The sequence below is a fragment of the Drosophila mojavensis genome, unplaced genomic scaffold (assembly GCF_018153725.1).
Source record: "Drosophila mojavensis isolate 15081-1352.22 unplaced genomic scaffold, ASM1815372v1 contig_74, whole genome shotgun sequence".
In the NCBI taxonomy this organism is placed as follows: Eukaryota; Metazoa; Arthropoda; class Insecta; order Diptera; family Drosophilidae; genus Drosophila; species Drosophila mojavensis.
The window spans coordinates 17,795,689-17,822,951 of record NW_025318899.1 but is presented as its reverse complement, the minus strand read 5'-3'; the positions used below and the strand labels follow the sequence as shown (position 1 = coordinate 17,822,951).

The window sequence follows — 27,263 nt, the reverse complement described above, 5'->3', positions numbered from 1 at the left end:
AGCCAAGCAAACTGCGTGAACAACTTGCAGATACAAAAGTTATAGATACAGATACAGCTAGCTGGCTAAGATACAGATACATCTACAGCTACAGCAACGGACAGTTGGAAAGTTTCACAAATTGCTGATTGACGTTTTGTGATAGGATCGCCCGGCTGCCCCTGGGTTAGCGTAATTAAAAAAGTTTGCCCAGCCCATCGAACAGACAGCGAACTGAGTAGGCAACTGTTTGATGGCATTTCAAAGTTTTCTTGATGTGTGAGCAAACACATCACATATATACACATAATATATACACATTTATACCTTGTTTCATTGTACATCCGATTGTCTTTTCTTTATTGAGTTCTTTTGTGCTCTTTTTTTTTGTCAGCTCCGTAACTTGGAAACAAATCAAAAAAAAAAAAAAATATATCCAAATCGTAACTAAATATAAAATATGCTCTACCTACTCGATTTTTGCTTGTCTTTTCTGTTTGTTTTCTTTTCTCTTTTCATGTGGGGGTGTCTCTTGTCCTCTATGTTTGCTTCTACTACTTCCTCCGCCTCTTTTCAACTAAATGTAATTTTGAAGATACTTTTTGTGTTTGTTGTTGTTGTTGTTGTTGTTTTGTGCATGCAGCGCCGCTTGGGCGCCCAGATGCAGCTAGCCTGGCCATAGCTAAACATATACCCAATGTCAGATATAAGATATGCGTGTCAGATCTTCTCATATAGGCTATATATAAACGCCACTTGTTCTTGTTGTTGTTGGTGTCTCTAGTTGTTGTTGTTTTTCTTGCTGTTTGATGTTGTTGTTGTTGTTGGTTGCTGCTGCTATTGTTGTTGTTATGCATTCGCTGCTTAGAAGCACTTGCGATGCACAATGCCGGGACCAGACTCATCGTACTCCTGCTTGGAGATCCACATCTGCTGGAAGGTGGACAGAGAGGCCAGAATGGAGCCACCGATCCACACAGAGTATTTGCGCTCAGGTGGTGCAATGATCTTGATCTTAATGGTGGACGGAGCGAGGGCGGTGATTTCCTTTTGCATGCGATCAGCGATACCTAAAATGAAATTAGAGTTTCAATATGGGCCTAAGAGAGATATTTCAAAAAGTCTTCAATGAGTCTTCGCTCCCTTACCAGGATACATGGTGGTGCCGCCGGACAGCACATTGTTGGCATACAAGTCCTTGCGGATGTCCACGTCGCACTTCATGATCGACTGGTAGACGGTTTCGTGAATGCCACACGACTCCATGCCCAGGAACGAGGGCTGGAAGAGAGCCTCGGGTGTGCGGAAGCGCTCGTTGCCAATGGTGATGACCTGGCCATCGGGCAGCTCGTAGGACTTCTCCAGCGAGGTGGAGGCGGCGGCTGTGGCCATTTCCTGCTCAAAGTCGAGAGCCACGTAGCACAGCTTCTCCTTGATGTCGCGCACGATTTCACGCTCAGCGGTGGTGGTGAACGAGTAGCCGCGCTCGGTGAGGATCTTCATCAGGTAGTCGGTCAAGTCGCGACCGGCCAGATCCAGACGGAGGATGGCATGTGGCAGGGCGTAGCCCTCATAGATGGGCACAGTGTGGGAAACACCGTCGCCGGAATCGAGAACAATGCCAGTGGTACGGCCGGAGGCATAGAGCGAGAGCACCGCCTGGATGGCCACGTACATGGCTGGGGAGTTGAAGGTCTCGAACATGATCTGTGTCATCTTCTCGCGATTGGCCTTTGGATTGAGTGGGGCCTCGGTGAGCAGGACGGGATGCTCCTCGGGAGCCACGCGCAGCTCATTGTAGAAGGTGTGATGCCAGACCTTCTCCATGTCGTCCCAGTTGGTGATGATGCCATGCTCGATGGGATACTTGAGCGAGAGAATACCACGCTTGCTCTGCGCCTCATCGCCCACATAGCAATCCTTCTGACCCATGCCCACCATCACGCCCTGATGGCGAGGACGGCCCACAATCGATGGGAAGACAGCGCGTGGCGCATCGTCGCCGGCGAAGCCAGCCTTGCACATGCCGGATCCATTGTCCACGACCAGAGCTGATGCCTCCTCGTCACACATTTTGGCAGAAGATTAAGTTGAAAGCTGCAAAGAGACAGCCAGACGTTAGATCCTTACGATCAGCGATTAGCGATGGCACAGGCGCCACTCACGACGTGTATATAGCACAGCGACAGCAATCAGAGTGATTCGCTATATGGCCGACATCTGCATTTAAATAAGTTCTGTCCGTCATCTTGCCAGAACAATGGATATTTGTTTTGGTTTTCTTCTTTTCTTTTTTCTTTTCTTTTGCACCCTAGTAACATGTTGACGAATTCTGAGTTCTGCATGCTAAGAGCGCGGGCATGGGCAAGGGGCGCAGCGGGGCAGGAGTCGAGGAATGTGACAACACAGAATTTATTTTGGCAGTCTATGCAACAATGGGGTACATTAACTATGGTGAGTGTGTTGAAATCATGAATGGGAATGAATTTGCTTGCTTGAATGAAAGAAATTCAGCTAAAAATTGTATTAAATGTTGATGAATTAATATTCATATATTTATATTTATATATATGTATATTTGTATGTGATTATTTTGATATATATGTACATTTATATATGAATTTCTTATTTTTTTATAAGTTCAACTTTAATTCTAATATGCATTTGGCAAGGCTTTTCTAGTCCTTGAACTTCAATTTCATAAGCTCTTCAGAAAGAAGGCGCGTATGGGGAGAGCGAGAAATCACATTTATTAGAGCAACATTTAAATTTGGGGCTGTAAAAGTGGGAGCGCCACGAGTTGCTTTGACAGAGACCCAAAATATTTATAGATAATATTTAATTACTTAAAAATATGAATAAAATGGTTTAAAAAATTTACAAAGAAAACTTTATTAAATCAAGAATAAATTTAGCCTCAAAAAAATAATAAAATGTTATATTTGTTTTAAAAAATATGTTTATGTATATAAATAAATTTATGTATATATATTTATATAAATAAATATATGTATATATATTTAAATATAAAAGACCAGTATGCATTAAACAATTTTTTTATTTTTATTATGATATCATGATTATATATAAGAAAATCTATTGGGAATTTAAAATCCTAAATTTTTATATTTTATAATTAAATTTTTTTTTGTTATTCATTTATTATTAATTTTTCGTAACTGCTAACAAAAGTCTAAGCTCTTTTATTAATAATGTATTTTATTTTCATTAATCGATTTTCAATTCATAAAAATCTATTCTCAATCATTAACATCATTTTTTATAAATATTCTTTTCATTAATTTGTTTTCATTAATATTGATTCATTATATTTTATTTTCACAAACTTCCTTGTGGTCTATAAAAATCTAAGAATTGTTATTATATATATTATATGTAAAATATATTTCATATTTACTTTCAGCTCTATCCACTTTCATATTTTTCCCCTAGAAATTTCCCAGCCAGTCGCATGCCACTTGGAAATAGATACTCAGTTAGGGTATCTCCGAGATTATGAAATAGTCGATTGCCAATTTTCAACTTGTATCATTTCATGTTCATCAAATTATGCCTGTGTGTGCCACTGCCTGGCAGTGGTTGCCAGCTACGTTGCATGAGGGAGATGAGATGCGCCAGGACTTGTATAGGCATATGCGGTACGTACGTACGTTGTTGTTATATTTTTAAGTTTTTATATAAATAAATGCGTTGCACTGAACAATGCATGCTTGCACCACATACTTTGGCCCCAGCGTGCGGCGCGAGCAGCCTTCTTCTGCTTCTTCTTCTTCTTCTGCTTCTCTGTATATCACGAAGATTTGTGCCAATGATGTGACAAAATGATTTGACTGCCTGCACTCGCTCGGTCCATAGATGGTGCGGCCCAAGATGCCCCAAACGACACAAAAAGAAAAATGAAATACATTTAAAACCAAAAAAAAAAAAAAAAAAAAAAACTAAATAATTTAAATATACATATATATAAATTGCACTTTCTAACATTGTGAGTGTGCAGACAATTTCTCGGTTGGCAGTGCACTCGCATATCGCTCGATCTTAACGTAATATTAGCTACGAGATTTATATGCGTGCTGTTTATTATTTTAATTGAGTGTAGCGTAAAATTCTAGCTGGCAGTGAATTATTAGACAAAACATGCCACAGATATGCTAGAGTTTCTGAATGTCTTTCCTTTTCTTTTTCTCTATATTTTTGCAAGTTGGATAACTGCTATGCAGCGCCCCACTGCAGTAGTTATAACTGCTGTTCGCACTACCCATCCACACACACACATACATACAGACAGTTGGGAAGTTTCTCAAGTGCTTGGTAAAACTATCTGAAAACTACGTGACTATTGCCAACGGCAGGTACAGCCACTATATACATATATATGTGTATATGTATGTATGTATATAGAGGTATCATTGTCTGCTTGCTCGTTGCCTTTGAGTTGAACGCCAGTTGAAATATCTAGCCTGTTATCTAGACACGAGAGCGCCTAGAAACTGGGAGGGATTATGGGTCAATTGAAAAGTTTTCAACACGTTTTCCACTTTTTAATACGAATTTGCGTTCTCTGCTATTTGCGTTTTGATGGCGAGAATTTTGCATTGAAAGGAAATATGATCTAGAATAGAGCACGAGGAAAGTTGCAGTTAAAGTTAGTGTTGGTTAAGGAATCGAAATATTTGTCAACTATTGTCAACTCTAAAAACTAGGCTGGTATATTTTTAGCTGCAGCATAAATTTATAAAGAGTTTGCATCTCATATGGAAGATAATATATTAGACTGTGTATGGATAGAATATAATTTAAATAGTCTTAGTGATTCGAAGGGAATAATTATAGATTATATTCATAAAGAAGTAAGAGTACTTTATTTATACATATACAACAAAATTATAGAGAATTTATTATTTTTCATGTATTTAATTAACTAAATTAAATTATAATGAAGTTTCATGACTAAAAATGTATATGTTTTTATTTATTTAGTTTCGAGATTTTATAAACATAAACATAAATCTCTTCAACAAAAACTCCGATTTGAATTTAATTTAAAATAAAAAATAAAAAAATAAAAACTAATTAACTAACGAGTTTTAATGCAGAAAAGCTTTAGGTCTGCGAAAATATATTAAATATGATTTGTATTCATTTTGTATAGAGAGTTTGTCATATACATAAACAAATATTTAAAATTTCATCTTTTGATTTAGATTTGAGTGAACAAAACTTTTTTTGTGGTATAATAAAATTTTTTAGTTATGATGAAGAAAAGTTGTAGGTCTGCAAATGCTTGCTTAATATGATTTTTCATTTTATTATTTATATCTATAGACGTATATATGTACACATTGATCAAATTGATTTATATGCAAAATATGATCAGCTATGGCGAAGAAGAGCTTTGCGATGAGTTATATATATTTCTTATTTATTTTGTATATAAAGAGAAGTACAAAAGACAGAAGTAGAAGTATGTGTAATCAATCTCTAGATCACTCAACTTTATAGGAGTATGATATAATCTCTTCTACATTCCATCTCTCCACATTTATTAGCCTAATCTCCAGGCGCAAACTCTTCGCCTAGCCCCGGCAATTATTTGCTACTGTGAATGAAAATGGCGGTTTGGTACTACAAATGGCTGAAATGGGCGCAAACTGACCCAGCTCGCAACTTCCAAAATGTTGGTGGAGTGCCAGCCAGAGTCTGGAGTCGTGATGCGTTGACAGGGCACAGCACACGGAGCGCACGTTAAATCGCGTTCCGGCTGTTGGGGCCACGTTGGCCCTTTGGCACGCAATGCGGCGTGCGGCACTAAAATAAACTTGGCCCAGGCTTCAGACAGCGAAAACTGAGAGCTGAACACTGAAAACTGAAAGCTGAAAACTGAAAACTGAAAACTTAGCGCTGAAAACTTGCTTCAATGCACATAAAAATAAAAATACCCGACGACGCGTGCATACCAAGCGACTCCCTCTCACTCTAATCCTCCCGCCCACTCTCTTTCGCTCTCGCTCAGAAAATTGTTCACGTTTTATGGCTAATTTATGATTTTGTTTTCTACACTTTCTTTCCTTTTTTTTTTATGTGTTTGCTGTATTTATGAAAAATTGCAAGTTTAATCAGCGCTTGCGCTTGCTGCTTGAGTCATTTTAATTTAATTTTCACTGTCAACAATGTTGCTGTTGGTGGTGCTGCTGCAGCAGCCTCTGCTTCAGTTGCAGCCACAGCAGCGTTGGCGTGCAACTGTGGTGGGCGTGGCCATGGCGTGCGCTAAACTTTGCACACAAAGTTTGCGCCGAAGACACACGCTCTGACAGTTTTCCCTTTGGCTCTACACATTTTATTAATTAAACAAGTTGCCCGCTCAAATAATTTCCACTTGAATTAATTTCTCCCATGTGGCCGGAGACTGGCAGCTGTCAACGGGCCAAGCAGCCTTAATTACCCATCCGTTACGATGTAACATCATAACACGCTGCAGTCGTTTGCCAGTAGAAAATGGAAACAGAAATATTTACTCATCGAATATTTACAGAGAATTTACATAGATCATATCAGAAGTCATCTTAAGTCATTTAGGAAACTAATCGATGGGCAGCTGCTGGTGCAGCCAGGTGCGTGTGCCGCCCTCGACAAAGTCAGCAGCCGCATGATCCTGGCCGTTGAGTATCCATTTGGTGGTCAGCAGACCCTCGACGCCCACCGGGCCGCGCGCATGAATCCGGGCCGTGGAGATGCCCACCTCGGCGCCGAGGCCGAAGCGGAAGCCGTCCGCGAAACGCGAGCTCGCATTGTGGAACACACAGGCGCTGTCCACGGTGTTGAGGAAACGCTGTGCCGTGGCATCTGCACGAAATGGAAAATGGAAAATGGGAAATGTTAAATTGAAAACAAAATAGAAAACTGAGAGAAAATTGAGAACACACACACTCACTCACATTCACACTCACAAACTCTAATATGCAATGTGCACGTGTGCATACGTGCATGCTGAATGCTGAATAAAATTAATTTCCCAAATGATTTAAATTTGTTTTGGCAGCGAGCAAACCAAAAAAAACCAAAACCAAAACTAAAACTAAAACTAAAACCTGATCCCTGAACCTTTGGCAAGGTCCTGTCACATATGCCAAATGCATGCAACTAACGACTCGACATATGACGACTGCACTGCACTGCACTTGCCCTGACATTGGGTTTTTCCATTTAATTCAATTAGCTCACAGCTCAGCGAACAACATGGCTGAGTTAAGCTCGAATAGTCGAAAGTTGATACGAATCCAAGAGCAAATGCCCAGTGGATGGCAGCAAATGAGTTGAATGCATCAAGCGAAATTCAATCTTCCTTAATTTAAGTCTTGTTGGATAGAATAAAAAATAATCAAAAATATAAAAATGAATAAATAAGGAAGGAATACATATAAAATATATTAGAATGTAAAATTTATAATATGCATAAGTAAAGCCATTTTTAGGCAAGGCAATTAAGCTAGACTCACAGAGCTCTAAAAAAAAATATATACTCTAAAAATATTTTATAACCCTTTTTCTAGTCCCACATTTAATTCTTGGTAAGTAAAATATAAATTGTTTGGTAGGCTGGTGTTACCAAGCTATACAATCTATCTAATCTACCCGCTGCTTCTATCTATATTACTTTTAGCGCCTTCTGATAGCACCGTGGGCAATTGTACTCAATAAACTTGTTTGTTTGTTCTTTTAAGTTTATATATCTTGAGAACTTATTAAAGTCTATTTATTTATTTTTTTTTTTTAGGTTTAGGAACAGCACTTCTGAAAGTTTCTATAAAAATAAATAATAAATAAATATTAGCTTGGCATTTTAAGATCATCAACTTGATTTGTATTGTATTGATTTGTCTTGATAACATACAAAATCTACCCAAGCTATACAATATACGACATCTATTAATCATTTGATCTTTCTATATATAATATGTATAAGAAATATGATCTAGCACCTACTCTTTCAAGGTATCTATCAGAATAATATATTATAAGCTTTAGCAACATTTTTTAGGGATTTTTTTTTTCGTAATTCTGCTGATAAATAAATCAAAATACTAAAAACTTAATAGACAAATATATGGACTGCAAATAAAATTATAAATAGCCTAAGAGACAAATATAGGTATTCTAAATAAATAATAACTTTATGCAAATATATAGATTGCCAATAGAGCATCCATCTATATATTCATCAATATATCTATTAAGCCATTCAGCCCTGTTTATCAATTACTTCCACATCTATCACATTGCACCTATTCAAATAAGCATTTGCATCCATTTCAACTGTTACACGTTGGCATTGCAAATACTTTTATCTAGCCATATCTATCCATTATTGTCCCGAATGCCTGCTCACTACACATCTATAAATCTAGCCAGAGCTGTTGCTGCCCATGGCATAAACCCACCATAGATCGCATAGTGGGCAACACAAAGCACTGGCAAAACTAATTTATAGCCCGCACATTGAATTGTCATTAGCTATAGGTATTTAGGACCCGTTGCCCCCTGCCCCCTGCCCCCCGGCCCTATCCGGCTTTACTGCTAAAATCATTTTTCAGCTTCGATTGCGAGCAATTGAAAATTAATTTTCAATTTTCATACCATTTTCGGTAACAATGACATCCGTGTGACCGCTGCCGTATGTATGTATGTGATTAATGGCTTCCTCCAGACTGGGCACAATCTCAATGCAGCACTCCAGGGCACCGTATTCGTGGCGCAGACTCTTCGCAGCGGGCGGGCCGAATGTCAGTTGCTGATTCAGACGCGGTCCCGCATAGATTTTGACGCCCTCACGTTTCAGCATGTTGCAGACATCGTTGAAAATCTGTCCACTCATTAGATCCTCGTGTATGAGCAGCGTTTCCATTGCATTGCAGGCTAAAGCGAAGTGAAACAAAAATGCAATTAATTTGTCCCAAAACAAAGTGTGACGGTGTGGTAGATTTTATAATTAAAATAAAATGAGAAACGCATTAACCTGTCAGCCAAGCTTTTGTGGCTGATGGAAACTATGAAAACTTTTAGGTAAAAAGATTACGCTAGACAAGCACTGCTCAACTAGAAGATATCCTGTCTGTCAAGAGCGAAGCCTTAGGCTTAAGCCTTAGAAGTCTGCATGATGAGGTTTTAATTTTATACGTCTAATATAACTGAGCTAAGGATGAGCATGATTGTATATGTATACATGTATGTTATGGAAAATATATCATATATAAATAGAGTACATTAGACATGGACTGACTGACTACAAGATATCCGGTCTATAAATATTGAAAATATATGCCTCTACCTTAGGCTTATGCCTTAGAAGTACGCATGATGATTTACATCTAATAAAACTTAGGGGCATGACTGTATTTCGATATATCTTTATATCTTATAATATAAAAATATAGAACATAAAACAAAGACTGACCGACTAGAAGATATCCTGTCTTTATTATAAAGATATGCCTTAGGTAGAGTTATGGATCTTAGGAATGACTGTTAGCACAATCGAGTCATAAGAATACATACAGATGAGGAGTGACCGACTAAAATATATCCTGTCTGTCAAGAATGAAAATATATGAATCTACCTTAGACTTAAGGAAAGGTAAGCGATGATTATGAACGACTCAGAAGAGGTGCTTAATGAACATAGAGACGGTCGTACATGAGTCAGCTTGAAGCTGCTCCAAGTCTAGATCTAAAATATATAGATCAAGTTTCAGTCAATCAATGCAATGCTTTACCTGCTGGATAGTCGCACTTGGCATCGCGAGCAATGTGCAAGGCCTTGCTCAAGTCGGCATCCTTGTCCACGTAGACGTGGCACACGCCTTCGGCATGGCCCAGCACTGGGATGTGCAGTGATTGCTCCTGGATGTTGCGCACCAGCTCCGAGCTGCCGCGTGGTATGATCAGGTCAATGTGATTCTCCATAGCCAGCAAATCGCTGATTTCCTCGCGTGTGGAAACCTGTTGAAATAAACAAAAACTCAGACCAAGCCAAAGGCATCTCTCAACAGCTAGTTGACTGTCGTGGCTCACCAGGGAAACTGCATGCTCGGCGCCCACGCTGCCGAGCGCCTCCTTGACCAGCTCCATCAACGCCTTGTTGCTGTGCGCCGCCTCCTTGCCGCCCTTGAGCAGCAGCCCGTTGGCGGACGCCATGGCCAGGGCGGCCACTTGGGGCAGCGAGTCCGGGCGCGACTCGAAGATAACGAGCAGCACGCCAATGGGCACAGTCACCTGCTTCAGCTCGAGTCCGTCGGCCAGGCGGGTGCGGCGCAGCACGCGACCCACATTCTGCGAGCAAATAAAACGCCATGTGACAACTCAGCAGCTAATACATTACACATACGCCATGTGGTGCGCCCCAATAAGAAAAATAATCGACTATTTATAGGGCCGATTCTAATCCCAAGCGTCCATTTTGAGGCGTTGCTGTGGCTCAGTTTTACATAAATCAAAGCACTCAGCTCATCGTAATCTTTATTTATTTTTAATGCTCTGCCCCACACGGAGTGCCTCGTGCCTCTGCTGGAAATATTGCTGGGCCACGCCCCGCACCAGCTGCCTGCCCCCGCCCTCCACTCGTCGCACTCAACTTGTGCGCTGGGTAAATTTGATTATATGGTCATTATTATTGACTCTGGCCTGGCAGGGCGAAACTTTAAATTATATTTGCAGAGGACAATTGGATAAGTCATGGCTAGCTGGAGACGAAGTCAATTTCCTCAAAATGCTCTTATTATGCACCCATCACGTGAGGCGTATAATAACTTTGTTGCCTGTCAAGAGTTTCCAGTGGAGCCCTGATTCGATTCCCAAATTTATATTAACATTTTCGTCGAGTCATTAAATCTTGATATGACTTGTTGCAACAGCTCCGCCACTTGCTTAAGTGCAATTCAAAGTTCCGCTAAGCGAAACATCACAAAGAACAAAAAGGAAAGGAAAAAACCATCAGATCTTTATTCACATCATTTTGCTGATTGCCTCAGGCAGTGCGAAGACAAAAAAGCAAAGTGCGCGGCATTTGTTTGTCGCCTGCGAATACCTTTTCCCCCTGCCATTCTCAGCCAGTTATGCGGTTTTTCTCTCGCCCTATTTTATGATTTTTGGTTTTGCCACACATGTAAGTGAGTGTATGTGGCCGGAAAAAAGTTTTCTTGCCGGCAAGCGGGAAAAAGTTCGGCGCTTCCGCACAATCACATCCAATAAAATGCCTGGCTGCGAAAGGATAGCAGCAGCGCTCACTCTCTCAATGCCCCATCAACTGTGGCCGCCACACATGAGTGTGTGTGTGTGTGTGTGTGTGTTTGTCTTGGCTGTGACATTAACTCGCACACATACACACACACACACACACACACTAGATGCAGCAGCTAAGCTGTCTTTTATCTTCCACTTGCTTAGGTCCTCAGCCACCCGACCATCCGCCCGCCCGACCGCCTTCAGCTCCATTTGGGTGTCAATTTTTGTTGAAGTGTAAAATTGCTTAGAGATTTCATAATATTGTTAAAGCATGAAAACTGTCGCTGCACAGACGCACAGCTGGGGCCATTGTTGTGGGTCACAGAATGACCACTTAGCCGGCCCGAGAGAGTGGCCCGGGCTAACTCAATTTTTTGTGGCAGTCAACAGCATTTTGAACGCTTTTCAACACTTTTCAACAGTTTGCAACAACAGCCAAAACTAATGCAATTTGTGTAAACTTTTTGCCCAGATTTCTTGCTGTTCCTCACTCACCTTGTGACTGTCATCGGCGATTTGCCTGAGGCCAATCGACAGGTTCTTCAACTTGGCCGAGTTGAGTGATAGGCGCGACAGCAGCGGCTTCGCCAGGCCGCTCTTCTGGGCCTCCTCCAGGTCCTTGGCATTCGCCTCCAATATGAACTTCTCGCGGCTCACCAGCAGATCAGCCAAATTGTTGACGGCCAACGCGCGCTCGGCCGGGGACAGCGCCTGCATCTGACGACTGCCAGTTCGAGCTGTCAAAAAAGTTGCAGTTGGAGTTCGAATTAGAGTTTGAGCTGATAAGCTGCCAACTAATTGCTGGCCACTTGAATAAATATAGCGAAAGCTGCTTTTCATCAACTAGTATTCCGCTGCGAGCAGTTTGTAAAGCTTTTAAAAGGTTTTCACTTTAGTTTGCGCCATCTCTATCTCCATCTCTATCTCCATCTCTATCTCCATCTCTATCTCTCCTTATTTTGCAGTAAACAGATCAAGAGTGATACAATTAGCTAGTGCTGGCACAATAACCATTTACAGCTGTCCCAAAATACGATTCAACAAGTTGCAACTGGCTAATTAAGAAGCACTTCTCAAGCTCTTTGCCCACGCCTGTCCCAAATAACTACAATTAAATTAAACTCGCTAACTAAAAATTGCAGCACAACATGCCAGATGTCAGAATGCCGGACTTGGATAACGAGCATCTTGGCGCCGTTGGGGCCAACGACTGCCACTTGGAGCAACTAAGCAGAGCGCAGCAGAACGACGAAGGTAAACCTCAACTGGCAGCCATTGTGACCTCGTTTCGCCGCCCTCACTAAATGGCCACTGTGTCAGTCAGGCACTTGGCAAGTGTTGCCCACGGCGGCTACTCCCGCCACCCCTACCCGCCCCACTCTCTAGGCCACTTAACACTTAGCTAACCCAACTACATAGTTGAGAGTTGGCCAAGCAAATGCTCGTCAAGTGTCCACAAACCGACTGTGTTGCACTTCCAAGAAACCCACACTCGAGAGCCTTGCCCAAATCTTTATACAACTACTTAGCATTAGCTATTTGTGTGTATTCTAATTTGTCTTTAACAATGGCAGACAATATAGCCAAAGCGAGAGCAACTATCCTGCTTTATTCACTTATTGCAAACTCTTGGCAAACATTCCCGCATTGCATTGTTCTCTGCGATTCCTGTGAAGTGAATCTCTTTTGTTGGCTGCAACACTTACCGTTCTCGGCCATCACCTCGACGGGTATGGTGTTGGCGCTCTCGGTGGCTTCGGTGAAGAATGTGCCAACTTTTCTGCCGCCCACAATTGTCTTGATGGCCTTCTCCTGCATGCCGTTGCATATAACAACGCTGACGCCGCGGTCTAGAGCCCAAGTAGCTGCCTTCACCTTCGAGTCCATGCCGCCGGTGCCCACCTGCAAGTATTCGTGAAAGTATTATAAATAGTTAGCCAAAGTGTGAAGCATGCAATAAACAAACTCCCATAATAAACGCCATTAACTTGCAATGCGGGACAACTGCAGCTGTAATGGCTTTCCACTTCCACCTACTCTCGACACCTTGGCTACCCCACCTCTCCTAGCGCCTTGTCAAGTAGCCAAGAAATTATTGCGCAGGAAGAGCAAAAGTTTCTGCACGATGTCAACGCGTTTTGCCTTTTAAATATTTAACGAGATTCTCGCTAATGCAAGCACCTTGCAAAACAGACAACTCGCTGAGCAATAGCAACTGTCACTTAACAGTGCCCATAAATAACAAATGGAATGGTCCACACCAACAGAAATACACATACATATATTAGTGACTGTCGACGTACTATTCGCGCACACTTCAAACTGTTTTGAAAATAGAGCTAGACTATTTACCAAATATTGTTAGGCTTCCTTCTTTAACAATTATGTTTTGACAAAAATAGAGAGAAAGCAACTTACAAAATATAGAGAAAGCAACTTAAACTGCTTGAAAGTAATTTACTAAAAATTCTTAAGTTTTTCTTTTAATAATTTTAATTCAAATTGCATTTTTGAAAAATAAGTCTACATTTATTTATTTAATATTCTAGGTCACCATTTATCAAGAATGTATTTAATTTTTCTCCGAAAGGCCTACAAATTTTTAGACCTCTCAACTCAAGCTTCTTGGAAATAACATTTTAATTTGTTACTAAGCCTTTCCTGTGAATATCAATTCTAATTAAATTAAACAGCATATAAACAAATTTGCAAGGATAAAATAAAATAAATCTTTCCAACTTGAAGCACGTTTAAAATAAATGAGGTTAAGTACTCTTAAAATTTCTCAAGAATTTATTTTTCCTAGAATATCATAAAAAAGAATTAATGGGAAAATATGTGAAAATGCACACGTGTGTTAACAGTTCTTAACCCGAATTGATGGGAAAAATATTTATTTTTTTTTGAAATTTACAATACTTAAGCAGCATAAAAAATATTTTTTTAAATGCATAGTGCCGACAACTTAAGATATTTTAAGCTTATTTAAAAATTTGTCTACAATTTTTCTTAACCTTTATTTATCTATAAATGGCCAGGCGTTTGCCTAAAAGCAGTCAAAAATATAAAACAAATAATATCTAAGGCTTTCACCAAATATTTTTTATAATTTATGAATGACTTTTAATTCAATCTAAAAATTCGAAGTTTGCAACCCAAACTTAAAAAGTTAAAGTTTTTGGATTACATGAAATTAAATATTCTTCAGCTTAATTTTGTGTTTTATCAAGCAAATTTACTTTGTTTCATGAATTTTTTAGAATTTATCATGAAAAAATTCTTTTCATTGCAGTTCGTTTTAATTTTCAGCCGTTTAAATGGCTAAGAATTCGAACGCCTTCTGCAAATTAAATTTCTCTTCAATGTAATTTACTAGTAATTTGATAAGCTTGAAAAATTATAAATATTTTATATCATTTTCCAGGTAGAATTAGTCAGAAAGTCTGTGTTAATTGAATGACTTTCATTCTTGGTCCTTAGACTGAATTTTAAGAAATTTTTTTTTTAATTTGCTGCCAAGATATTGGGAATTATGAATATATGACAAAAAGGAAATAATAATTGTTGATTAAACATCAAATTAATTTAATAAGTGGGCAATTTTTTAAGAATGTCTGTTACAAATTAAATGTCTAACTGAAAAAATCAATAAAATAATTTAAAAGCCAAGCTAGTTGAATGTTTAATATCTTAAAAAAATGAAATATCAGACATAAAAAATCTATAAATATTTTATAGAAGGCAAAATTTGTCAATTTGTATAGAATTTCTTTTACATTTTAAATGGCGAACAAAAAAGTTAAATCAATATTTTATAGAATCTAAGCTAGTCAAATAAGTCTGAAGCATCAGGCGAAGTTAGTCTTAAAATAAACCTGCAGCCTCCGCACTTACCTTGGACTTCTTGCCAAACTCAATGCTGTTGATGTCGTCGCTGGTGTAGGTGTGCATCAGCTTGGCGCCATCCTCCCAGGGTGGCTTATTATAAATGCCATCGACGTCAGACATGAGGATTAGCAGATCAGCCTGCACCTCAGCGGCTAGCATGGCCGACAAGCTGTCGTTGTCCTTAATGGGTATGCCCTGTAGAAGACAACAGAGATAGAGAGAGAGAGAGAGAGAGAGGAGTGAGAGAGAGTGCTGTTTAGCCACGTGACTTTGTGGTGTGTTCGAGTACCCACCTTTCTGGCACCGCCAGCCGGCTCGTCGTCACGTATAAACATCGGCGGAGAGACGGCATCGTTCGTGTTGATGATTGGCACGATATTTAGGCTAATTAATTCGGAGAGCGTGGAGAAGAGATTGTTGCGTGTTTCCTCGTTGTAGAAGTCCGGCTTGGTAACTAGCACCTAAATCAATATAGCAGACACACACACGCACACACACACAGTTAGTAGCAGTAGTGATGAACGCTCTACAGTGCGCTTAACCGACCTGTGCAATCTTGACGCCGTACTGGGCAAACATCGCATCGTAGAGTGACATAAGACCCGACTGACCCACCGCAGCAGCTGCACGTGGCTCCAGTGTGGCGCCATCGAACTATTGAATAGCCACAACCTTAGTGCTAAACTCTAAATAGCAGTTATCTTGTGTGTATATATGTGTGTATCACCTCTTTGGTGTCCTTTGGATTCAACGTCTCACGCATCGACAGCGACATGAGCAGCTCCTGGGCCAGTTTCTGCTTGCCAAAGGCCACAGCTCCGCTGGTCACCATGATGACCTCTCGACCCTCCAAATGGCACTCGGCGACCTACATATGGGCAAATAGTGAGTAAGTGAATTAAATATGATATTTAAAATTCATTTGCGATTTCAATTTAATCACCTGCTCCACAATGGAAGCCAGACGACCCAGAGCCAGGCCATGATTATCCTCGCGCGTGATGACAGCACTGCCCAGTTTAACGACCAGGCGACGGGCATATTTGAGCTGGCTTCGTTCCGTGAACTGTGGATGGGCTTTCTCCAGGCGCTTCTCTATGGACGGCAGCTACAGCGAATCAAGACATTAAACAAATATTAGCACAAGTCATAAACAGAGACAGTGAGAGTGAGAGAGAGAGGAAGAGCAATGAAACACAGACTGTCTCTCTCTGTGTGTGTGGGTGAGTGCCTTATCAGTTACAATCGGCAAACACATAATGAGGTCGTAAATTGGGAGAGCAAAGAGCTTGAAAATAAAATCAACTGAGCGTAGTCCAAATGGCAATCCAATTAATTATGCCACACTCTAATCACTAATCATCGAACTTAATCAGAGTTCTGTGCGTGCGTGTGGCCCTAATCATAATTACTAAATTGCCGTTAAGCCAGAGCTGTAAATATGGCTGTGTGCATAATAAACAGTTGGCAACAACTAAAACAGCTAATAATTGGGCACCGAATGCGATAATCAATTCGAGTCTCTCGACTGAAAATTGCATTAACTAAATTACGCCCAATCGAATTTTGTTCAGATGTGATGCCATGAAATGCTTGAACACGTTAAATTCTATTCCAATAAAATATGATAGATTGCAACATATATGGAATTTGATGTGCTGCCTTCCGGGTAATAAAAGCCAGAGCCGGAGACCGACTGCTGTCTGGCAAACGGAAATTTCAGCCGAGCAGATGCTTCCGTCAACAATCACATAGACACCTCGGATCAAAAACAAAACACTGACAGAAATATATATACATATTTATACATATATGGATTGGAATAAACGTATAGCCGGAATTGGTGCGGCAATCGAATATATTAATTTATATATTTGAGCCTTGGCTAAATTGATAAAAAAAAATATATTGAGTTGGTTGGGGGCATAGAACTAGGAAATGCATGCAGGTATGAAATTAATATATGTTATATATGAAATAAAATATAATTAGTTAACATATATGTATGTATATATAATATATAAAAAGTCATATATATTTTATATAACATGTACTATTATATTCTGATTTAATATATACTATAGACTGTAAGTAATCAGCATCAATACTAGTAATAAGTATATGTATTTTTATTAAATTTTAATGTAATTTACTTGTTGAGGATTGATCTCGAAAAACTCATCATCAAGTGAGCATTTGAGCTAACGGTAAACACAGTCGTCGGCTGATCGCACATTTGTCTCTAGAATAAGAAACCGAATGTTCTGGATTATGAAATAGACGCAAACATAGAAGCATAAGGAGACATCCAGAACATTCGATATGCAGTAGAAGTAGGTATATAAGCGCGCTGTAAGTCGAGCCAAAGTTCATTCAGTAAGTTCATTGTGTAAGATCAATGTCAGTGTGTCGGCTCGGTTAGCTAAGTTCAAATCGTCGCGGTACGTGAAGAAGTGTACTTGTTACTGAATATTGTGTTAAATAAACTTTTTGTGTTGCGCCTACATATACCGTGTTTCATTTAAGAAAAACCTTCAACAGGTTATGGGCCCAGACAGTGCTAAACGTGTAATGTAGTGTGAAATCGAGTGCAAGTACAAAAGTGAATTAGTGGCAAATTTGTAACTAAATAAAGACAATGAAAATGGAGCCATTAAATATGAGAATTGAACGATTACGCGACAAAGACAATTGGCATTTGTGGTGTTTTATGATTCGTACGCTATTGGAAGAAGACGACGATGTTCTTGCCGTTTGTGAAGGTAGTTTGACGTGTCCGACACAGGAGTCTGCAACATACGAGAGAGACTCGAAAAGGTTCTTGAAAGCTGATAAGACTGCAAGGAAAATAATTATTCATTCTATCGAGAGAAGACCGATGGAATTGATTGTGAGCTGCAAAACAGCAAGAGAAATGTGGATAAAATTGAACTCAGTGTATGATATGAAATCAGAAGAAAATTTATCGGCTATTCAGAAACAGTTTTTTGATTTCAAATGGATTGAAAGTGAGAGTGTGGACTACAATATTTCAAAGTTAGAAGTTTTGTGGAGCAAGATGAAAAATCTTGGAAGTGCTGTGCCTGAAACAATGTTAATGTCGCGAATCCTGTCATCTTTGCCTCAAAAGTTTAACTATTTTCATAGTGCGTGGGATTCGGTCGAAGACAGCAAAAGAACATTGAACAATTTGACGACTCGTTTAATGACAGAAGAAATGCGGTCAAAAGAACAAGAAGTGGTACCTGAAGAGTCAACAGCGTTAGTCGCCGGCAACGGAAAAAATAAAAGAGAACATGAAAATAAGAAGAAAATTATGAAGTGCTATAACTGCGGCGTGATGGGACATCTGAAGAAGGACTGCTACAGGTGTTATATATGCAAGAAGAAAGGCCACAAGAGCAACACCTGTCACCAAAGGAGAAATGCAGGAAGTCAAGCGGAAAATAATCAAGGAGAATTGGGTGAATCATCGAGGAAAGGATTGATTGCGAGCAGGGACGGCAGAGAAGATGACGTGTGGGTGATCGACTCAGGAGCTTCTGATCACATGTCAAGGCGTCGAGATTGGTATTCTACTTATGAAGAATTTTTGGAGCCCCTGAGGATAGGCGTAGGTAACGGTAAATATATCACGGCGCACGGAAAAGGTAATATTGATATTGAAACTTATGTCAATAATAATAAAAGGGCGACGACAATGTTTAATGTTTTGTATGTTCCGGAAATAGTTTACAATTTATTTTCTATTATGTCAGCTGCAAAAAGGGGTGTTGATTGTCTTATTAAAAATAAAGGAACACAGTGTTTGTTGAGACGTGATAATAAAATAATTGCAACGGGTTCTAGGTTCGGAAACTTATTAAAATTAGATGCGAATGTTTTGATGCCAAAATTGTGTAATTTAACAAGAAAAATAGAATCGAAAGAAAGTGATTCTTTACAAGTATGGCACGAGAGGTTTTGTCATCAAAACGTTCGACATGTTCGCGATTATTTGAAAAATAAGAATATTGATTTTCTAGAAAATGATTTCTTTTGTGAAGGATGTGCTTATGGGAAGCAGCATCGGCTAACATTTCACAAAAATATTGACCGTGCAACAAAGACACGAGAGATAATTCATACTGATGTTTGCGGTCCGATAGAGGTAGAGTCTATTGGTAAAAAGTTGTATTTTGTTAGCTTTAAAGATGATTATTCAAGTTATCGGGAAGTTTATTTTATACGTCATAAGTCAGAAGTATTTGAAAAACTCCAAATTTTTATTCAGGCAATTCAGAATCAATTTCATGAAAACATTAAAGAAATTCACAGCGATGGGGGTAGAGAATATATTAATAAAGAAGTTAAATTGTTCTTTAATAAGAAGGGAATAAAACATATTGTTAATGCTCCTTATACACCTGAACAGAATGGAGTTGCGGAACGTGAGAATAGAACTATTATTGAAGCTGCACGATCAATGTTGCATTCTAATTCTGAGTTACCATTATTTCTATGGGCAGAAGCAGTAAACACTGCAGTTTATGTAATTAACCGCACAGGTCCAACAAAACATGGGAATAAAACTCCATATGAGTTGTGGTTCAAGAAAGAGCCAGATATCGGAAATCTTAAAATTTTCGGGACTGAATGTTTTGTACATGTACGAAAAGAAAAAAGGGAGAAAATTAGATAAAAAGTCTATTAAAGGATTTATAGTAGGATACGTTGAAAATTGCAAAGGATATCGTGTATATGTTCCAAATATGAGAGATGTAATTATAAGTAGAGATGTATGTTTTAAGCCAGAAAACTTTACAGCTCAGTTTAAAAAACCTGAAATTTTAGTTGACAATTCTGAAAGTGAGACTAATGAAAGTGAATACGAAAATAATAAAATTGAAGATGAATCAACTGAACATAATAATAGTGAAATGGGTCGGCGATTGCGAGATAGATCACAGATTCGTATGCCAGATTTTTATGGTTGCCCTGTTACATTTATTACACAAAGCTTGCCTTTAAATTATAATGAAGCGTTAAAGTCTGATGAAAATGTATCTGAACAAAATAATTGTAATGCACCTTACAGCGAAGCAATAGGAAATTTAATGTTTTTACAAGTTGTTTCAAGGCCAGATATAAGTTTTTCTGTTAATGTAGTTTCCCGAGAGCTAGAAAACCCGAAGCAGCATCACTGGACGTTAGTTAAGAGAATATTTCGTTATTTGAAAGGAACGATGGATTTGGGAATTTTATACAGTAAAATTAATAATATTTTTGAGACATATAGTGATGCTGATTATGCAGGTGATAAGAAAACTCGGAAATCTACATCTGGAATTTTGTGTAAATATGCGAATGCTGCAATAACGTGGCAAAGTAAAAAACAACAATGTGTAGCTTTATCAACAACAGAAGCCGAATATGTAAGTGCAGCTCTAGCAAGTAAGGAAATGATATGGCTAAAGAAATTGTTTTTTGATTGTAACATTAATTTAAGTAACTACATCTTGTTTATAGATAATATAAGTGCGATTAAGCTAATCAAAAATCCTGAATTTCATCAACGAAGCAAACATATAGATGTTAAATATCATTTTGTACGCGATTTATTTGAGAAAGATGAGATAGATGTAAGGTATGTAAAGAGTGAAGAGCAGATCGCTGACATTTTTACTAAAGCTTTGCCAAAGCCCAGATTTTTGTATCTAAGAGAGAAATTGGGAATGAAGAATAAGGGACAAATTTGTTATAGAGATGTTGAGTTTTAGGGAGGGTGTTGAGGATTGATCTCGAAAAACTCATCATCAAGTGAGCATTTGAGCTAACGGTAAACACAGTCGTCGGCTGATCGCACATTTGTCTCTAGAATAAGAAACCGAATGTTCTGGATTATGAAATAGACGCAAACATAGAAGCATAAGGAGACATCCAGAACATTCGATATGCAGTAGAAGTAGGTATATAAGCGCGCTGTAAGTCGAGCCAAAGTTCATTCAGTAAGTTCATTGTGTAAGATCAATGTCAGTGTGTCGGCTCGGTTAGCTAAGTTCAAATCGTCGCGGTACGTGAAGAAGTGTACTTGTTACTGAATATTGTGTTAAATAAACTTTTTGTGTTGCGCCTACATATACCGTGTTTCATTTAAGAAAAACCTTCAACATTACTCAAATATTTTATATATTTAATACTGATTAAAATAGAAATATTTTGAATTTATATTATTTGTTAGCAGAAATAAACTTTATATAATAAATATAATTTATATTAATAATATAAATCAATTTATATAAATAATATAACTTAGAATAAAAATATAAATTATATAATTAATAAATGTATTATTATTATTTTTTTTTTAATTCTTATCAATTTTAGTAAATAAAATAAAATCAATTTTTTAAACCAACAGCTGATTAAGCGGAACAACAGGCTTGACTCGATATAGTGGAAGCAGCATACCAAAATGCAGCTCAGCTCTTGAGCTGATGTCTTCAGGCTGCCTGAATAATAATAAATTTAATCATAATATGATTTATCTATATAATATAAGAGATAGACCAACAGATAGACAGACAAGAGAATATATCTAAATTGATTTCAGCAATATCTTTATATTTGTACTCCACAAACATAAACAATATGATCATTATTATTATATTAGTTGTCCTATGCTCCCACTCCACGTCTTGGGAAATAGTCAATAGTCAATAATTACTATATAATAATTACTATATAAGTACTTTAACTAAAATGCATCGTCATTACTTAATGCATTCATATTTCCATAGAAATTCATTCTATAACCAGGTTTAAAATTTTATAATACTCTTAGCATTTTTCAGCCAATTCATTTGTTACTTTTCTCCACATCTTGAGGCAATTGAAAAACGTAAACAACATCTTGACTCATCTAGTCCTAAGTGCTTTCTATTTACTTAAGGCTAGGAGGGGACGGCCATTTGCTCTAGATTTGCAGGTTTTCAACACATCAATCATCCGCCCCATTGGCCTGGGCACACTTCAGTGATTCAACAATATTTTGTTGGGCTGTCCGTATTGATTGGCTTTGGCTATTGGCTCAGGCGCAATAAAAAAGCGAAACGCGCCGCAAATTATTTATGTTCACATATTTTATAACGAAATCAAAGGCAATAGAAATGGCAAAGGCAATGGCAACAGCTACGGCACTTTCAAAGGCAAAAGCCAGAGCCAAAGGCGAAGGCGAAGGCGAAGGCGAAGGCGAAGGCGTATTCAATGCCAATTATTGTACAATTTAACTGTAAATTAAATTGGGGCGTAAATATTTTTATTTTCTTACATCGAACTGTCTGCTTTATAAAGCTCTCAGCGGGCTACGCTGTAAATACAGTTCATAAAAAATGTTGAGGCGATCAAAAGGTGTCATTTTTGTTTGCCTATTTATGTTTCTTCTTCTGCTTGTTACTTCTGCATTTACTTGGCTGTTGCCACTTGGTCTGCTTCTAATCATCTGCTCATTTTATTTTCTTATCATTATATTTAGTCTCTGAAGCGATAAATGGCAGCAATAAAAGCTCAGGCAATCAATTGACTGGCTAGAATCGATTTGTCTCATATTCATAGAAACTCAATTGTTTTTATACTAACAATCTTTCACGCACTAGAGTTTCGGCTCTTTCAATTTGATAAGAGCCAAAATGAAAACAATTGTTAAATAAAGCACGCTGCCATATCGAAACAGAGCTAACCTTGAGCCATTGTTTGGTCAGCAATTTGTTAATTGTTTGTTATCAAAGTGTTGAGCATGGCATGTTTTGCTTTCGCATTTGATAACAGTTGCTCCAGCTAGGCCAGACGAAGAGAGTCTTGCCGCTTGCCGCTCTCACGAATCTAATTATCAAGCAATTAAATTGTTGACTGCCCAAAAAGTTGGCTTTGCTCGCATAATTTATGACCCTGCGTAGACGAAGCCCATAAAACGGGCTATAAAAATGGGAGGAGGAGCAGCACGGTTATGGCCAATGCATGCGAATGGCGAAAAGTGTGTGTCGCATAGTTTAACGAGCAATAAAATGTACAAATCTACTGTGGAATCGTGGAGAGAATCAGGATTTAAAATATAAAAAAGTTACGGAACTTTTATGAACTATTTAAAAAAAAATATTATTGATCTCAGAATGCCAAAAATGGGCGACTAAAGCCCAGAGATGGAAAGAAAAGAGCCTCGAATAACTTGATTCTCAAGCAAATAAGCAGTTTAGGTTTAAAAAATAAATTTGCTAGAGCTAGGAGACAATCATTATATTCAGAACTTAATGAACCGACATAAAATACGTCTATGAAATATAATAAAATATTTAATATCACCTTAAACCTTATCTGTAATTAATTCCATTGCTTTAATAAATATTTATAAAATATAAGAAACTTATAAATATTTAAAAATATATATATATAAATATTAAATATATATTTCAAATATAATTCATTAATGCCTGTTTAAATTAACTTGCATAAAATGTAATCACATTAATTTGTTAATAATTCATTTAATAAATATTAAAGCATGTATACAAAAATGTTTCTCAAAACTCTTTGAAAACTCAAGAGCCTTGCTCTAAAATTTATTTATTTATCTGCAACTCTAAAGACTATATCTACAACATGTTTTTCGTAAAATAATATAGAAGCCAATTTTAATCCATTTTATATTTTTAGCACAGCTCCATGCAATGTCATGGAGAAACCTATAAAAAATCCATTCAGATGTCCCATATTTGCTTGAAGGGTCATCGTTTAGCGAGCTCATGCGGCAACTATTATGGAATGTTAAAGTTCTATTAGAGAACGTTTCCCAGCGGCTTCAATACACAACGGAAAACAAAAAAAAGAAAATAACAACAGCTGTTTGATTCTCGTGCTCTACACAATTTTCTACGCTGCTTGGACGCTTGTTATATTTATTTTTATTCTCATTTCATTTTTTTTTTTCTTGTTTTTTTTGCGATGTTTTACGCTTGTTACGCTACGCCATGTTTTCATTCACCCCACTGTGTCGCTTTTTTATGATGTACCGCACACGCACACACACACACACACACACACATGCAGACACATAGCCAACTAGCTGCCCCATAACTGCCAACACGTGTCAAAGTGGGGCGACGATGACGCCGGCGTGCTTCAGTCGAGGCTAGGCATCAAGGGAGGTGACGAAGCGGCGACCCTGACCTAGCCAAATCGTTTTGAGTGTCAAAGGCAACGCTGGACTCTATGGACAGGGGACAGTGGACTGCGGACTGGGGACGGGGGACTGCGGACTTTAGACATATGCAAATGCAGCTGTCGACCCTTGCCCGTGGGCCAGGGCTGGTGGATGCATATTTAAAAGGGTTTTAAGTTTATTGCAAAAGACGAACGGCAAATGGCATTGAATTTCCACAGGCCAAACAAAAACCGCCTGCCAGCTCTCTCTCACACTTTCCCACTCTCTCCCACTCCCATCGTCTCTCTCATTCCTTTCCGGAGAGTACGTGCGTCAGTCTTGAAATACAATATTTACACTTTACAATTTATTTTAACACGTATACGCCGCACTGTACCAGCAGCTGTCGTGCTGTGTCAATGCTTTTTGTGACATTTTATCAGTTTGTCATGCTCACAATATGTTCCTGTTCCCGTTGTTGTTGTTGTGCTTGGACCCCCTCAACCGTTTTTGGCATTTGTATGTTTTGCATGTCCTTCAATCCGTACCCAAAACTGCAAATGATTTACAGCATTCGCCACTAACCCAAAAACATAAATCGATTTTAGCTGTCCTTTCAATTAGCCCAACCCAACGCAACCCCAAGGCATCCTTATTGCCAATGCCAAGCTGTTGCCACTTCGATTAGTCATAAAGAAGAGCGAAAAAACATCAAGCTGAAATTCTCTCAACTACATTTTCACTCCGATTGTTATTGTTGCTGACGCTTTTATGGCGCTGATTGAGTGCTGATTAAATTTTAGTGCCAAGGAAAATTTTACGCCTAATCTGAAAGCGTGTGCGGCATATTCCTCAATCAACTCGATGCTCCAAAGGGGCAGAGAAGCCACTCAAGGCTCCATTGATCATTCAGCCAGGCTCTGTCATCAGCTTCAATGATCCCAGTAATTTTCCCTCCTATTTAAATCGTTTTTTTTACTTTTTATGGAGCTTATCAGCAATTCATTTTAATCATAATTAAAATATGACAGCCGCTAACTGTTTAAAGTGTTTATTTTTTCTTTCATTCTTTCTTGTAGATATTGCTCTTGTCTGGGGCAGTAGGCAACTGACCTACGTTGCGTCGTTATTCTGATCTATTTCTGTACAGTTTTGATGGGCCTTTGCATTAGGTTTGCCAGTGGAAATCAAAGTCCAATTTATTGCTGAGCTGCACTTGATAAGAGCGAACGAAAGACAACTGCCCAGAGGCTGAGCAAAGGCTATTGTTGGCTGATGAGTCGATTAGTCGCTGACTAAATAAGAGTGAAGTGATTTTCGACAGCTCTATGTCAGCAGTTGCTAGAGCTATCGATAACAGCGAGACTTTTGGATATTAAAAATTGCAATTTCATAAAGAAGGCTAAAAAATAGGTATATGTACATATATCTATATACCTGTTTATATCTGTATTTAGAAAATCTTTTTACTCTAATCGGTCTTATCAGCTCACCCTGCATACTCAACAGAAATATGAAGATAAATTCCTTGAAATAACTTTATAAATCTATAAAAATCTAAATATGTATGCCTGTCTGTATATATATATATATTTATATTTATATGTATTTATTTTCACATTTGTTTATTGAAAATTCTATTTAATCTCCTCTTATCAGGTCACCCTGTATAGGCTCTTGACTGCTCAAGTCCAGTATTATGAGGCAAGCAAACAAATTTGTTAGACCATAGCATAAGACAAAAGAGCTTTCTCGTTGAGCTTATAGAGCTGCGCCATTCTCAGTTCATAGTCTAATAGGCTCAGTGAGTTCATAAGTAGCTCATCCGGTCATTAGAACAGAAACTCGAATGAAAATCAGGCCATGAGGCAATCAGATTATGGGAAAATCAAAACATAAACAGCCTGAATGCATGCAAACAGCAGTTCATAATATAACTTTATACATATATATATGTATATATAATATATGATCTACTAATAACTGCTGTTTGTGAACTTAGTATACATTTATGCAATATCTTATATGTAGACCAAACACTTTACAGCTAATGATTATTTATTTTTTATTTTTTTATTTTTAATTTATTGTTATATTATTTATTTTATTATTTTTTTATTTTATTTATTTTTTATTATATTATTTATTTTTTTATTTATTATAGCAAATAATTTGCTTTTCTGTCCACTTAAATTTCATGCACTCACTGGCTGCCTGGGTCCGTGGGTGCTGGCCGCTCTCCAGGTGTTGCTTGAAAAGCTGTTGCGCAGTGCCTTGCAGCTATTACGCAGCATTTTGTCAGTTTATATATGTATGTAGGTGTTACTAAAAATTAATTAATTTGTTAATGATAATGGACTTCGACGAACACGCGTTAACTATTTGGTTACATGTGATCCTGGACAGGATCGAAATATCACAGAATGGAAACGAAGTGAAGGAAGAACGCGCTGCTAACGTGGAGCTCAGCGTAGCCAACCGTACCGCAAAACCCAACGATTTCTACTGATTCTGAATTGTTTTGGCACCGTGCACGCCCCGGCCTTGTGACGGACTGCTCCGGCTACGGCTCTGACGGCTTTGCTGATAATGAAGCGCAAACATATGTAATTGTAAGTGTTCATTGCGATTGCGATTAAAATTGGTTGGGGCCAGCCCCTGGGCCCGCTCTCCACCGTGCCCTCCCATCTCTCACTCTCTCTCTCTCTCTCTCGCTCTCCCTCTCTCTTTGTGTGTTAAGCCTCTTGTAGCTCTTGTTGTGATTCAATTAGAAATGTTATCAATCACAGGCACAACAACACATCAATACACTCACACACACACAGTCACACACACACAATCGCACTCTGCTCAGTTTTAGATTATGGCAAACATTTACACTTTGAACACACGGAGCAGCTCGTCGTCAGCTTATCATATGCTA

At 38.4% G+C, this 27,263-nt stretch overlaps 2 protein-coding genes across 3 annotated transcripts; both read right to left on the bottom strand.

Annotated features, from left to right (window-relative positions):
• Positions 1-305: 305 nt before the first annotated feature.
• Positions 306-2,250, bottom strand: LOC6582887 (actin, larval muscle). The gene is made up of 3 exons (XM_002008534.4): positions 2,145-2,250; positions 1,128-2,076; positions 306-1,049 (listed from the first exon to the last, which is right to left on the bottom strand). Exons 2-3 carry the CDS (start codon positions 2,050-2,052, stop codon positions 844-846), a joined length of 1,131 nt encoding a protein of 376 aa, XP_002008570.1. The 5' UTR covers positions 2,053-2,076; positions 2,145-2,250; the 3' UTR covers positions 306-843.
• A 4,231-nt stretch (positions 2,251-6,481) lies between these two features.
• On the bottom strand, positions 6,482-26,859 carry LOC6582886 (delta-1-pyrroline-5-carboxylate synthase). Of its 2 annotated transcripts, XM_002008533.4 has the most exons (13): positions 26,731-26,859; positions 26,548-26,665; positions 16,109-16,273; positions 15,893-16,033; positions 15,712-15,819; positions 15,459-15,626; positions 15,172-15,360; positions 12,984-13,179; positions 11,773-12,014; positions 10,069-10,326; positions 9,771-9,996; positions 8,635-8,913; positions 6,482-6,843 (listed from the first exon to the last, which is right to left on the bottom strand). In XM_002008533.4, exons 2-13 carry the CDS (start codon positions 26,632-26,634, stop codon positions 6,581-6,583), a joined length of 2,322 nt encoding a protein of 773 aa, XP_002008569.1. In that variant the 5' UTR covers positions 26,635-26,665; positions 26,731-26,859; the 3' UTR covers positions 6,482-6,580. The 2 variants fall into 2 exon arrangements, with proteins under 2 accessions (XP_002008569.1, XP_032586873.1); XM_032730982.2 differs by having other exon boundaries at positions 26,548-26,859.
• Positions 26,860-27,263: the final 404 nt, after the last annotated feature.

Excerpts from the sequence above, each read along its gene's own strand:
- LOC6582887 (XM_002008534.4), bottom strand. The coding sequence starts at position 2,052 with ATGTGTGACGAGGAGGCATCAGCTCTGGTCGTGGACAATGGATCCGGC. Across the intron at positions 1,050-1,127 it reads CGGCACCACCATGTATCCTG|GTATCGCTGATCGCATGCAA; the intron begins GTAAGGGAGCGA and ends ATTTCATTTTAG.
- LOC6582886 (XM_032730982.2), bottom strand. The coding sequence starts at position 26,634 with ATGCTGCGTAATAGCTGCAAGGCACTGCGCAACAGCTTTTCAAGCAAC. Across the intron at positions 15,361-15,458 it reads CGGCTGGCGGTGCCAGAAAG|GGCATACCCATTAAGGACAA; the intron begins GTGGGTACTCGA and ends TGTCTTCTACAG. Across the intron at positions 12,015-12,983 it reads CGAGGTGATGGCCGAGAACG|CTCGAACTGGCAGTCGTCAG; the intron begins GTAAGTGTTGCA and ends CTTTTTTGACAG.